Source organism: Chiloscyllium plagiosum, unplaced genomic scaffold, assembly GCF_037043375.1.
Source record: "Chiloscyllium plagiosum isolate Xiang-an unplaced genomic scaffold, Cpla_swu_hap1 HiC_scaffold_34, whole genome shotgun sequence".
NCBI lineage: Eukaryota > Metazoa > Chordata > Chondrichthyes > Orectolobiformes > Hemiscylliidae > Chiloscyllium > Chiloscyllium plagiosum.
The window spans coordinates 51,310,962-51,326,001 of NW_028270172.1; the positions used below are offsets into that span (position 1 = coordinate 51,310,962).

Genomic DNA, 15,040 nt, shown 5'->3' on the forward strand with positions numbered 1-15,040 from the left:
AGTACAGAACCTTGGTTAGTTACTGTGTGGTACTTCTGGTCACCACACTCTAGGAAGGATGTGATTGCGCTGAAGGTGGTATAGAGGAGATTCACCAGGATGTCGCCTGGACTGCGGTATTTCTGCTATGAAGTTCAGCATGTTATCTTTGGAGCAGAATTGGTTGAGGGGGACCAAATTGGGATGTATAAGCTTGAGATGTATGCACAGGATGAATAGTTGAAATGTCAATAACGGTGGGGCATATGTTAAAGTGAAAGGCAGGAGGTTTACAGTGGATTTGAAGAAACATATTCACTCAGAGTAGTGGGTATCTAGAATGAAATTCTTGGGAAGATAGTTGAGGCAGGAAACCTCAAATATTGTAAATTACTGAGATGAGTGTCATAATATCCATGGCTATAGACTAGTGCAGTAAAGTCGGCTTAATGAAGGCAATAATAATTTGTGTGGAATGACTCAAATGGGCCAAGTCACGGTGTAATTCTATAACTTACATTGCTTAGTATTTCCCTTTTCTATGCTGTGAATTCTACAGTTACAAAGTGGTCCAGCTCTACTTCAATGGTATACAACCATTCAGCACTTGAAGCAGCTGACGACTTGTTCCTTAAATCTAGTACTGTTACCTGGGTAAAGAAGAATCTCCTATCAAATGACTGAATTCCGCTATACCCCTCCCTGACTTAATTGAAATAATCCACTAATGTGAACAAACTCAAGCTACTTAATTCTTTGAAAAATCCACACCTCCATGGAAGCACTGAATTTCTAAAAAGAAAACAAGCCTCTCAGTAACTGATTTATTTCAAGTTAAATATTTTTGTGGTCTTCTGAAGAAATGATGTGGAACTAGAGGATGTGTTGGTGTTCACAAGTGACAGGAATGATGTGGGTATAGAAATCAGAGAGAAGGACTTTAAAGAAATTAGCATAGAGAGATTCTGAGAGGTTTGGTAGGATTAGAAGGAAATACATTGAAATGAATGCCTGACATGTTGAGTGAGGCAATGGTGGAAATAACAGGGGCACTGGCAATAATTTTCAATTTCTCCCTGGCCAGAGGAGAGGTGCCAAAGGACTACAGGATAGCTGATGTGGTGCCATTATTCAAGAAAGAAGCAGGGAATAAACCAGGAAACTACATGGCAGTTTGTTTAATCTCAGTGTTGGAGAAACTACGTGAAGCAATTCTGAGAATTAATCTGCATTGAGACCCTGGCTAAAGTCTCACATGATCCAGAGGTACATGGATAGTTGATAAAAAATGTTTTGGGAGAGGCAGGTATTAATCAAGAACAGTCAATATATTACTAATAGCAAAGGTAAGAGCTCATGTGATTTGGCTAATTGGATGCAGAATTTGCTGACTGACAGATGGGTTGAAGGGCTGATCAGTGGTAGATGGTGATGCACTTGGGCAGGAAAAATAAGGCAAGAGAACATCATGATTTGGAGATGCCGGTGTTGGACTGGGGTGTACAAAGTTAAAAATCACAACACCAGGTTATAGTCCAACAGGTTTAATTGGAAGCACTAGCTTTCGGAGCAACGCACCTTCATCAGGTGGTTGTTGAGGATACTATTGTAAGACAATTTATAGCAAAAGTTTACAGTGCGATGTAACTGAAATTATACATTGAAAATTACCTTGATTGTCTGTTGAGTCTTTCATCTATTCAAATACCATGATAGTTTCACTTCTTTCATATGTAAATCACAAAGCTTTTTTTTTAAAAGAAGTTACATTCTCAGGTTAACTGTAACAATTGGTGTCAGCCAGATAATGTTGAAGGTGTTAGCCCCCCCCCCCCCCCCCGGTGTTCTCTGTCTGTGCCATAATGTTTAGACTGATATATTATAATAAAGTAGAATACTGGGAAGCACAGAAGATGTGAGAGACTGGTGTGTATCTTCACTGTTCCCTTAACATAATGGGGAATTGGATAAAGTTGTTATGAAAACATTTGGGATACTTGCCTTTATTCGCCAAGGCACAGTTTTTCCGAGAAGGGAAGAGATGCTGGAATTGTATTAAAGCATGGTTAGGCTAAACCTAGCGTGCTGTGCACAATTCTAGAATCCAATTTAAAAGGAGGGATGTAATTGCACAAGGGTCAGTGCAAAGGAGATTTCCCAGATTATTGCCTGGGCTGGAGAGTTTCATTGTTAAACTGGAGGGTGCAGAGAAGATTTAAGGATGTTGCTGGAACTGGAGGATTTGAGCTATAGGGAAGAGGCTTAATAAGCTGGGGCATTTTTACCCGGGAATGGAGGCTGAGGGGTGTCCTTGTAGAGGTTTAGAAAATCATGACTGGTATGGATAGGGTGAATAGCCAAGGTCATTTTCCTAGATTGGGGGTAGTTCAAAACTAGAGGCCAAACTCAAGGAGAGAGGGGAAAGACTTTCCTTTTTAAAAAAGACCAGAGGGGTAACTTTTTCATGTGGTGAGTGTGTGCTGCAGAGCGAGTATGATAACATTTAAAAAGGCATTTGGACGGGAACATAGAACAATACAGCACAGACAGGCCCTTCAGCCCACGATGTTGTGCCGAACATTTGTCCTAGCTTAAGCACCTATCCAATTGCCGCTTAAAGGTCTCCAATGAATCTGACTCTGCCACTCCCACAGGCAGCGCATTCCATGCCCTCGCCACTCTCTTTGGTAAAGAACCTTCCACCCTTCACCTTAAATTTTTGTCCCCTTGTAACACTATTGTACCCGGGGAAAAAGTTTCTGACTGTCTATTCTATCTATTCCCCTGATCATCTTATAAACCTCTATCAAGTCACCCCTCATCCTTCGCCGTTCCAATGAGAAAAGGCCTAGCACACTCAACCTATCCTCGTACAACCTATTCTCCATTCCAGGCAACATCCTGGTAAATCTCCTCTGCACCCTCTCCAAAGCTTCCACATCTTTCCTAAAATGAGGCAACCAGAACTGCACACAGTACTCCAAATGTGGCCTAACCAAAGTCCTGTAGAGCTGCATCACCACCTCACAACTCTGGAATTCAATCCCTCTGCTAATGAACGCTAATACACCATAGGCCGTCTTACAAGCTCTATCCACCTGAGTGGCAACTTTCAAAGATCTATGAACATAGACCCCAAGGTCCCTCTGCTCCTCCGCCTCACTAAGAACTCTACCGTTAACCCTGTATTCCACATTCTTATTTGTCCTTCCAAAATGGACAACCTCACACTTGACAGGGTTGAACTCCATCTGCCACTCCTCAGCCCAGCTCTGCATCATATCTAAGTCCCTTTGCAGCCGACAACAGCCCTCCTCACTATCCACAACTCCACCAATCTTCGTATCGTCTGCAAATTTACTGACCCACCCTTCGACTCCCTCTTCCAAGTCATTAATAAAAATTACAAACAGCAGGGGACCCAGAACTGATCCCTGCGGAACTGCACTTGTAACTGGGCTCCAGGCTGAATATTTACCATCTACCACCACTCTGACTTTGACCGGTTAGCCAGTTCTCTATCCAACTGGCCAAACTTCCCACTATCCTATGCCTCCTGACTTTCTGCATAAGAACACATGAATAGGAAAGATTTAGAGGGATATGTTCCAAATGAGATGACGTCAGATTAGGATGTCTGGTTTGTGTGGACAAATTGGACTGAGGAGTCTGTTCCTGTGTTGTATCACTATGATTGCAGAGTTACATGGATAGGGTGGGATACTCTTCAGAGGATTGGTACAGCCTCAATAAGATAAACAACTTATTTCCTCTGTAGGAATTCTATAAATTATGTTTTATGAAAGCCATAACAGGGTCAGATATGGGGTGGGGAGAAAGTGAGGTCTACAGATGCTGGAGATCAGAGATGGAAATGTGTTGCTGGAAAAGCGCAGCAGGTCAGGCAGCATCTAGGGAACAGGAGAATCGACGTTTCGGGCATTAGCCCTTCTTCAGGAATGAGGAAAGTTGGTCCAGCAGGCTAAGATAAAAGATAGGGAGGAGGGACTTGGGGGAGGGGCGTCGGAAATGTGATAGGTGGAAAGAGGTCAAGGTGAGGGTGATAGGTCAGACTGGGGTGGGGGCGGAGAGGTCGGGAAGAAGATTGCAGGTTAGGAAGATGGTGCTGAATTTGATGGATTTGACTGAGACAGGCTGGGGGGAGGGGAAATGAGGAAACTGGTGAAATCCGAGTTCATCCCTTGTGGTTGGAGGGTTCCTAGCCGGAAGATGAGGCGTTCTTCCTCCAACCGTCGTTTCGCTGTGGTCTGACGATGGAGGAGTCCAAAGACCTGCATATCCTTGGTGGAGTGGGAGGGGGAATTGAAATGTTGAGCTACAGGGTGGCTACCAACCCAACCACCCTGTAGCTCAACATTTCAATTCCCCCTCCCAGTCCACCAAGGATATGCAGGTCTTTGGACTCCATCGTCAGACCACAGCGAAACGACGGTTGGAGGAAGAACGCCTCATCTTCCGGCTAGGAACCCTCCAACCACAAGGGATGAACTCTGATTTCACCAGTTTCCTCATTTCCCCTCCCCCAGCCTGTCTCAGTCAAATCCATCAAATTCAGCACCATCTTCCTAACCTGCAATCTTCTTCCCGACCTCTCCGCCCCCACCCCAGTCTGACCTATCACCCTCACCTTGACCTCTTTCCACCTATCACATTTCCGACGCCCCTCCCCCAAGTCCCTCCTCCCTATCTTTTATCTTAGCCTGCTGGACCAACTTTCCTCATTCCTGAAGAAGGGCTAATGCCCGAAACGTCGATTCTCCTGTTCCCTAGATGCTGCCTGACCTGCTGCGCTTTTCCAGTAACACATTTCCATCTCAGATATGGGGTGGGTCAAAGACATGAAATGATGGAATCAACCTCTAAAGATATTGAGCTCGATATGGAGTCCAAACATACAAATTGAAAATGAGATAGAACATAGAACAGTACGGCACAGAACAGGCCGTTCAGCCCACGTTGTTGGGCCGACCACTGATCCTTATGTATGCACCCTCAAATTTCTGTGACCATATGCATGTCCAGGAGTCTCTTAAATGTCCTCAATGACCTTGCTTCCACAACTGCTGCTGGCAACGCATTCCATGCTCTCACAACTCTGTAAAGAACCTGCCTCTGACATCCCCTCTAATTTCCTCCAACCAGCTTAAAACTATGACCCCTCATGTTAGTCATTTCTGCCCTGGGAAATAGTCTCTGGCTATCGACTCCATCTATGCCTCTCATTATCTTGTATACCTCAATTAGGTCCCCTCTCCTCCTCCTTTTCTCCAATGAAAAAAAGTCCAAGCTCAGTCAACCTCTCTTCATAAGATAAGCCCTCCAGTCCAGGCAGCATCCTGGTAAACCTCCTCTGAACCCTCTCCAAAGCATCCACATCTTTCCTATAATAGGGCGACCAGAACTGGACGCAGTATTCCAAGTGCGGTCTAACCAAAGTTTTATAGAACTACAAGATCTCATGACTCTTCCACTCAATCCCCTATTAATGAAAGCCAAAACACCATATGCTTTCTTAACAACCCTGTCCACTTGGGTGGCCATTTTAAGGGATCTATGTACCTGCACACCAAGATCCCTCTGTTCCTCCACACTGCCAAGAATCCTATCCTTAATCATGTACTCAGCTTTCAAATTCAACCTTCCAAAATGCATCACCTTGCATTTATCCAGGTCGGCCACCTCTCATCCCATCTCTACATCCTGTCAATGTCCCGCTGCAGCCTACAACAGCCCTCTATACTGTCAACGACACCTCCAACCTTGGTGTCTCTGCAATCTTGCTGACCCATCCTTCAATCCCCTCATCCAAGTCACTAATAAGAATTACAAACAGTAGAGGCCCAAGGACAAAGCCCTGTGGAACACCACTCACCACAGAATTTTCCTTCTACTACCACTCGCTGTCTTCTGTTGGCCAGCCAATTCTGTATCCAGACAGCTAAGTTCCCCTGAATCCCATTCCTCCTGACCTCCTGAATGAGCCTACCATGGAGAACCTTATCAAAGGCCTTGCTGAAGTCCATATATACCACATCTACAGCTCGACCCTCATCAACCTTTCTAGTCACATCCTCAAAGAACGCGATAAGGTTTGTGAGACATGACCTGCCCCTCACAAAGCCGTGTTGACTGCATTTAATCAAGCCATGCTCTTCCAAATGGTCATAAATCCTATCCCTCAGAATCCTTTCTAACACCTTACAGACGACAGACGTGAGACTGACTGGTCTGTAATTGCCGGGGATTTCCCCATTTCCTTTCTTGAAGAGTGGAATTACATTTGCCTCTCTCCAGTCCTCAGGTTTGACTCCAGTGGAGAGCGAGGATGCAAAGATCTTCGCAAGTGACGAAGCAATTGCATTTCTCGTTTCCCAAAGCAGCCGAGGTCAAATCTGGTCCGGGCCCAACAACTTGTCAATCTTAATGTTTGACAAAATTTTCAGCACATCAGCTTCCTCTATTTCTATCCATTTCAGCATGCACACCTGCTCTTCAAAGGTTTCATTCACTACAAAGTTTGTTTCTTTCGTAAAGACAGAAGCAAAAAACTCATTTAGGGCTTCCCCTGCCTCAGACTCCCCACACAAATTCCCTATGCTATGAAGAGAAAATGAGGTCTGCAGATGCTGGAGATCAGAGATGGAAATGTGTTGCTGGAGAAGCGCAGCAGGTCAGGCAGCATCTAGGGAACAGGAGAATCGACGTTTCGGGCATTAGCCCTTCTTCAGGAATGAAGAAGGGCTATCCCTGATCAGCCCTACTTTCTTTGACCATTCTCTTATTCCTCACACAAGTGTAAAATGCCGTTGTGTTCTTCCTAATCCATTCTGCCAAGCCTTTCTCATGCCCCCTCCTGGCTCTCCTCAGACCATTTTTGAGCTCCTTCCTCGCCTGCCTGTAATCCTGTAGAGCTGAGCTTGACTAGCTTCCTTCACCTTATGTAAGCTACCTTTTACCTTTTGACGAGAAGCTCCACCGCTCTCATCATCCAAGGTTCCTTTATCTTACCACTTCTTGCCTGTCTCAGAGGCACATATTTATTCATCACTTGCAACAACTGTTCCTTAAACAGTCTCCACATGTCTATAGTGCCTTTACCATGGAACAATTGCTCCCAATCCATGCTTCCTAACTCACGTCTAATCGCATCATAGTTTCCTCTTCCCCAATTAAATATCCTCCCATTTTGCCTAATCCTCTCCTTCTCCATAGCTGTATAGAATGTGAGGCAGTTGTGGTCACTATGACCAAAATGCTCTCCTACCACAAGATCTGATACCTGCCCCGGCTCATTTCCGAGCACCAAGTCTAGAATGGCCTCTCCCCTTGTCGGCCTGTCAATGTACTGAGTTAGGAAACCCTCCTCAACACCTTACAAAAACAGCTCCATTCAAATCTTCTGCTCGAAGGAGGTTCCAATCAATATCGGGAAAGTTAAAGTCACTCATTACAATAACCCTGCCGACCTATGCTTTCTTCCATCTCCCTGCTGCTATTGGGGGGCCTGTAGTAAACCCCTAATGAGGTGACTGCTCCCTTGCTGTTCCCAATTTCCACCCATACGGACTCAGTAGGCAGATCTTCCTCGACAATGGAAGCTTCTGTAGCTGTGATTCTGATTAGTAGTGCTACACCCCCTCCTCTTTGATGTTTTTTGAGCTTGTGCGGAGGGCCACTGGAATGCAACAGAAGGCCTACAACAGAAGTGTTGGTGGGAGTGCAGTGGTCTGTTGAAGTCTGTTGAAGTGGCTGGCACTTGGAAGATTCGGGTCATTTTTGCAGATAGAAAGTAGTGTTCAACAAAGTGGTCACCGAGCCCTTATTAATCTCCCAATGTAAAGGAGACCATATTGTGAACAGCAAATACAGATTATCTGTATTTCATTCAATGTGCCGCTTCATGTAAATTCATAAGACATAGGAGCAGAATTAGGCCATTCAGCTCATCAAGTCTGCTCCGCCATACAATCATGGCTAATATGCTCCTCACCCCCATTTTCCTGCCTTCTCTCCCTATCTCTACAACCAATTACCAATTAAAAGTCTGTTTAACTCCCCAAGTTTACTCACTATCCCAGCATCCATGTTACTTTGGGTATTGAATTCCACAGATTCACAACCCTTTGGGAGAAGTAGTTTTTCCCTCAACTCTTAAATTTGCTACCCCTCATCCTAAGACTATGACCTCTTGTCCTAGAATGGCCCACAAGAGGAAGCATCCACTCCACATTTTTTATAAAATGTCTTTTATCATCTTGACTAACTGTATTTGATCTCCCCTCATTCTAAATTCCAGAGTGTATAAGCCTAAACTGTTCAATCCTGAAACTGTGTTGCTGGAAAAGCGCAGTAGGTCAGGCAGCATCCAAGGAACAGGAGAATCGACGTTTCGGACATAAGCCCTTCTTCAGGAATCTGTTCAATCGCTCTTTATACAAACCACTCATTTTGGAGGGGAAATCAAGTGAACCTCCTCTGAACTGCTTCCAATGCCACTACATCTTTCCTCAAATAAGGGACCAAAACTGTGCACAATAATCCAGGTGTGGTCTCACCAACACCTTGCAACCATAGAACATAGAAATATACAACACAGAACAGGCCCTTTGGCCCACGACATTGTGCCAGGGATTATTCCTAATCTAAACTAAAATAACCTAACCTACACACCCCTCAATTCACTGCTGTCCATGTGCATGTCCAGCAGTCACTTAAATGTGCCTAATGACTCTGCTTCCACCACCACCGCTAGCAACGCATTCCTTGCATTCACAACTCTCTGCATAAAGAACCTACCTCAGACCTCCTCTATACCTTCCTCCTAATATCTTAAATCTATGACCCCTCGTGCCAGTCAATCCTGCCCTGGGGAAAAGTCTCTGGCTATAGACTATCCATGCCTCTCATTACCTCATATACCTCAATCAGGTCACCTCTCTTCCTCCTTCTCCCCAGAGAAAATTCCAAGCTTAGTCAACCTCTCTTCATAACGCAAGCCCTCCAGTCCAGGCAGCATCCTGGTAAACCTTCTTTGCACTCTCTCCAAAGCCTCCATATCTTTCCTATAGTAGGGCGACCAGAACTGGACACAATATTCCAAGTGTGATCTCACAAGGTCTTGCAGAGCTGCAGCAAAATCTCACGGCTCTCAAACTCAATCCTCCTGTTAATGAAAGCCAAAACACCATATGCTTTCTTAACAACCCTATCCACTTGGGTGGCAACTTTGAGGGATCTATGCACTTGAACACCAAGATCCCGCTGTTCTTCCACACTGCCAAGAATCCTGTCATTAATCCTTTATTCAGCATTCAAGTTCAACCTTCCAAAATGCATCACTTCGCATTTGTCCAGGTTGAACTCCATCTGCCATTTCTCAGCCCAGCTCTGCATCCTGTCTATGTCACGCTGCAGCCTGTAATAACCCTCAATATGATCAACGGCACAGCCAACCTTTGTGTCATCTGCAAATTTACTAACCCACCCCTCAACCTCCTCATCCAAGTCATTTATCATTACTACAAAAGAGCAGAGGTCCAAGAACAGAGCCCTGCGGGACCCCACTCACCACCACGGACCATCAGGCACAATACTTTCCATCTACAACCACTCTCTGCCTTCTGTCAGTCAACCAATTCGGAATCCAGATAGCCAAATTTCCCTGTAACCCATACCTCCTGACTTTATGAATGAACCTACCAAGGGGAAGCTTATCAAATGCCTTGCTGAAGTCTACATACACCACATCCACTGCTTGACCTTCGCCGACCTGTCTTGTCACCTCCTCAAAGAACTCAAGATTAGTGAGGCATGATCTGCCCCTCAGAAAGCCATTTTGATTGCCTTCCAAATAGTCTTATATCCTATTCCTCAGAATTCTTTCCAAAACCTTGCTGACCACAGATGCAAGACTGACTTCTGCAATTGTCAGGGATTTCCATATTCTCCTTGAAAATATCCTATTCTCTCCTTGCCTCCCTCCAATCCTCTGGTATGACTCCCATGGAGAGAGTGAGGAGGCAAATATCCTCGCCAGTGGCTTAGCAACCTCCTTTCTCGCTTCCCGGAGCAGCCTAGGATAAATCTGGTCTGGCCCTGGGGACTTATCAATGTTTGCCAACATTTCTAGCACATCAACTTCATCAATTTTGATCTGGTCAAGCCTGTTTCCTAGCTCCTGAAATTTCTCATTCACAACAAGGTCCCTTTCCTTAGTGAAAACTGAAGCAAAGAACTCATTTAGGGCTTCCCCTTCTGCTCAGACACCACACACAAGTTCCCTACACTATCCCTGACCAGTCCTGCCTTCTCCCTGATCATTCTCTTATTCCTCACGTATGAGTAAAATGCCTTTGGGTTCTCCCTAATCCTTCTTGCCAAGCCTTTTTCGTGCCCCCTCTTGGCTCTCAGTCCATTTCTGAGCTCCTTTGTAGTAAGCCTGTAATCCTTTAAAGCTGTGCTAGATCCTTGCTTCCTCCACCTTATGTAAGCTGCCTTCTTCCTTTTGAAGAGAAGCTCCTCTGTTCTCGTCATCCAAGGTTCCTTAATCTTACCCCTTCTTGCTTGTCTCAAGAACAAATTTGTGCATCACTCATAACAACTGCTCCTCAAAGTCACCATAGGTCTGTTGTACCCTGTGGAACAGCTACTCCCAATCTGTACTTCCCAACTCCTGTCTGATTAAGTCTTCTAGTGTAATATGTCTTTACCTTTAATTCTATTGCGTTAGCTATAAAACATTCCATTCGTTTTCTTTATTATCTGCTGTACTTGCATGCAGGTTTTCTGTGACTCATAACATGTACATTTAGATCCCTCTGCCCTGGAGCACCCATAAGTCTCTCCCCATTAAGATAATAGGTCACCTTCCCATTCTTTTAGACCCAAATTCACAACCGCGCACTTAAGCTCACATGCCACATTTTAGCCCGCTCTCGTAACTTACCTATATCCATTTGTACGGTTCTTATTTCCTTATTGCAATTTACTGTCCTGGTTATTTTTGTGTCATCCACAAATATGGCTATAGAGCCTTCCAGCCCTGTATCCAAGTCATTAATGTAGATTGTAAATAGCTGAAGTCCAAGAACCAAATCCTGTGGCACCCCACAAGTTAGATCTTGCCATCCAGAAAAATCCCCATTTATCTCGATTCTGGCTGAAGGACAGAAGACAATCTATCCAAGACAGTAAATTACGCCTAATCCCGCATGATCCACCTTGTGAATTAATCTTTTGCATGGCACCTTAAACACCTTCCAGAAGTTCTGATAAATTACATCTACAGCATCCCTATTCTCTACCTTGCTTGTTAAATAGAGTCAGAGTCTGGACATATACAGCACAGAAACAGACACTTCAATCCAACTGGTCTTTGCCGACCAGATATCCCAAATCAATCTATTCCCACCTGCCAGCATCTGGCCCATTTCCCTCCAAACCCTTCCTATTCATATACCCATCCAGATGCCGCTTAAATGTTGCAATTGTACCAGCCTCCACCACTTCCTCTGGCAGCTCATTCCAGACATGTACCACTGTGTGTGAAAAAGCTGCCTCTTAGCTATCTTTCCCCTCTCGCCCGAAACCTATGTTCTCTAGTAATGGACTCCCCCACACCAGGGAAAAGACCTTGTCTATTTATCCTATCCATGCCCCACATGATTTTATAAACCTCTATAAAGGTCCCCCCTCAGCCTCCGAATCTCCAGGGAAAACAGCACCAGCCTGTTCAGCCTCTCCCTATATCTCAAATCCTCCAACCCTGGCAACATCCTTTTAAATCCTTTCTGAACCCTTCCAAGTTTCACAACATCTTTCCGATAGGAAGGACACCAGAATTGCACGCAATATTCCAACAGTGGCCTAACCAATGTCCTGTACAGCTGCAACATGACCTCCCAACTCCTGTACTCAATACTCTGACCAATAAAGGAACACATACCAAACACCTTCTTCACTATCCTATCTACCTGCAACTCCACTTTCAAGGAGCTATGAAACTGCACTGCAAGGTCTTTGTTCAGCAACACTCCTTAGGACCTTACCATTAAGTGTATAAGTCCTGCTATGATTTGCTTTCCCAAAATGCAGCACCTCACATTTATCTACATTAAACTCCATCTGCCACTTCACAGCCTTGGCTCATCTGATCAAGATCCCATTATAATCCAAGATAACCTTATTCGCTGCCAATATTGGTGTCATCTGCAAACTTACTAACTATACTTTTTATGCTCCTATCCAAGTTGTTCATATAAAATGACAAAATGTAGTGGACCTAGCACCGATCCTTGTGGCACTCCACTGGTTACAGGCCTCCAGGCTGACAAACAACCCTCCACCACCGTCTTCTACCTTCGAGCCAGTTCTGTATCCAATACCTAGTTCTCCCTGTATTCCATGAGATCTAACCTTGCTAACCAGTCTCCCAGGGGAACCTTATTGAATGCCTTACTGAAGTCCATATAGATCACATCTACCACTCTGACCTCAATCTTCTTCGTTACTTCTTCAATAAAAAAACTCAATCAAGTTTGAGAGACAAAGCCATGTTGACTATCCCTAATCGGTCCTTGCCTTTCCAAATACAATGGGCTCACTGGTCCATAGCTCCCTGGCTTGTCCTTACCACTTTTATTAAACAGTGGTACGTTAGCCAACCTCCAGTTTTCCAGCATCTCATCTGTGACTGTCGATGATACAAATATCTGAGCAAGGGGTCCAACAATCAGTTCCCTAGCTTCTCAGAATTCTAGGGTACACCTGATCAGGTCTTGGGGATTTATCCACTTTTATGCATTTCAAGACATCCAGCACTTCCTCCTCTGTATATGTATACTTTTCAAGATGTCACCATCTATTTCCCTACATTGAATATCTTCTTCAAATAACTTTTGCAAATTAGTTGCATATAATTTGCCCTTCATAAAACCATGCTGACTCTGATGGGTAGCGTTTTGACTTTCAAAATGTACTGATATTGCTTCCTTGATAATAGATTCTAACACTTTCTAACAACAGATGTTAAACTAACTGGTCTGTAATGTCCCACATTTTGCCTCCTTTCTTTTTTGAATAAGGGTGTTATGTTAGCCATTTTCCAATTCACTGGATCCTTTCTTGTGTCCAGGGAATTATATACTTATAGAAGCTTTAGCTATCTTGTTGTTTTGTGTTAGTTTTCTTCCATAATTTACCTTAGCTCTTATTAATTCTGTAGTATTCCTTTATGTTCAAAAGTTCCCAATCTTCCAGCTTGCCACTGGTTTTTTATAGATTAGATTAGATTACTTAGTGTGGAAACAGGCCCTTCGGCCCAACAAGTCCACACCGACCCGCCGAAGCGCAACCCACCCATACCTCTACATTTACCCCTTACCTAACACTATGGACAATTTAGCATGGCCAATTCACCTGACCTGCACATCTTTGGATTGTGGGAGGTCTTTGCAATATGGCATACTTTATATTGTCCTTGACCCCCTTGTTTGGCAATGCATTTTTTTTATCCCCTTTACCATCTCTTTCTTACTGGGATATATTTTAGTTTTGAGGAATTGAGTAGCTCCTTAAACATCTGCCATTGCTCATCAACTGTCTTACCATTTCACTTTCCTGCCTAATGTATTCACACCAAATCTGTCCTTATGTCTATATAAGGACATTGTTGAATTCCAGAATGCTACTGTGGGACTCCACTTTCTCACCTCCCAATTGAATTTTAAATTCTATCATACTATGCTCACTACTCCCTAGACGATCCTTAACTACAATGTCATCAATTAATCTCTCCTTGTCAGACAATACTCAAATCCAAAGTAGCTTGCTCCCTGGTTGAATGGAGAGACAAAGAAAGAATTTAATACATTCAATGAACTCTACCTGCAGGCTAATTTGATTCTTCCAATCGATGTGCATGTTAAATTGCTGTACCTTTCTTGAAAGTCTCTAATATTTCCAGTTTATACCGTGCCCCCCACTGCAGAACTACTGTTTGGGGACTTATAGATTACTCCTACTAAGTATTTCTTCCCTTTGTTATTTATTACTTCTACCCAGACTGATTCCACATCTTGATCTCCTGTGCTTGTCACATAGAAGGTATGTCAGCCTTAGATGGACAAGAGGTATACAAGCAAGTATTGCACTGTGATTGCATGGGAAGGTACCATGGGAATGAAATGTTGAGAATGGTGGAAGAAATGGACAAGACTGTCCTGGAGGCAACAGTCCCTACACAAAAAAAATGCTGACAATGCAGGGAAGGGGGAGATTTGTCTGATTCTGGCAACCCACTGGCAGTTTATAATCCTTTTTGATGCTGAGGCTGACGGATTAGAAGTGAGAATTAGAGGGTCATTATCATAGTTGAGGGCAGTTTGTGGGAAATGGGTCTAACATTGCCAAGGGTCCTGTTGAACATGCCAGCAGGAAATCCTCAGAGGCAAAAAGGGGACAAATCTGAGACACAGTCAGAGCAGATGCAATGAAGATGGAGTCACTGGGAGGTAGAATGGATACCTTACAGAAAGCAGGGTGTGAGGATGCAGAGTCAAGATGGTAATTTTTAATGGGCACAGATACAATGAGTCAAAGAGTTTTTTTTTCCCCTGTGCTGTGGACCTAACTGTATTTCAAAAGCTTCAAAGCTATTCACCATATAAACATTTGCAGGAACAGGAGTAACTGATTTAAAAAAAACTATGTTGCAGTGGCAATTCATATACAACTGATTTACAAAAAAAAATTGTTACATGCAAATTTGAGAGACAATTTTATTCAGTAATGATGTTCAGCCCTCCACAAATAGAATGAAAGTACAGCTTACTTTGGCCACAAGGTATCCAGTTAAGGACGCACCACCAGATGTTGAACATTGTTGCATGGTGATATACATGAAGAAATGTAATCTGGCTATTTTTCTTCCGTAAGACGAAAAAAAACGTGTCCATAAATTCAATAGCTTTAGAAAAGTAGTACCACCAAAGCACCTTTGCCACCTGTGAAATGAATAGGAACCATACTCATAACTAATTGC

General features: G+C 43.8%; 1 protein-coding gene across 1 annotated transcript in view; it reads right to left on the bottom strand.

The window, feature by feature from the left end:
• The window catches only part of elovl2 (ELOVL fatty acid elongase 2), a 198,171-nt gene that overhangs the window by 38,653 nt on the left and 144,478 nt on the right, over positions 1-15,040 (bottom strand). The window contains exon 5 of the mRNA XM_043719004.2: positions 14,831-15,002. Coding sequence (XP_043574939.2) covers positions 14,831-15,002 — 172 coding nt within the window. The remainder of the gene's footprint in view (positions 1-14,830; positions 15,003-15,040) is intronic.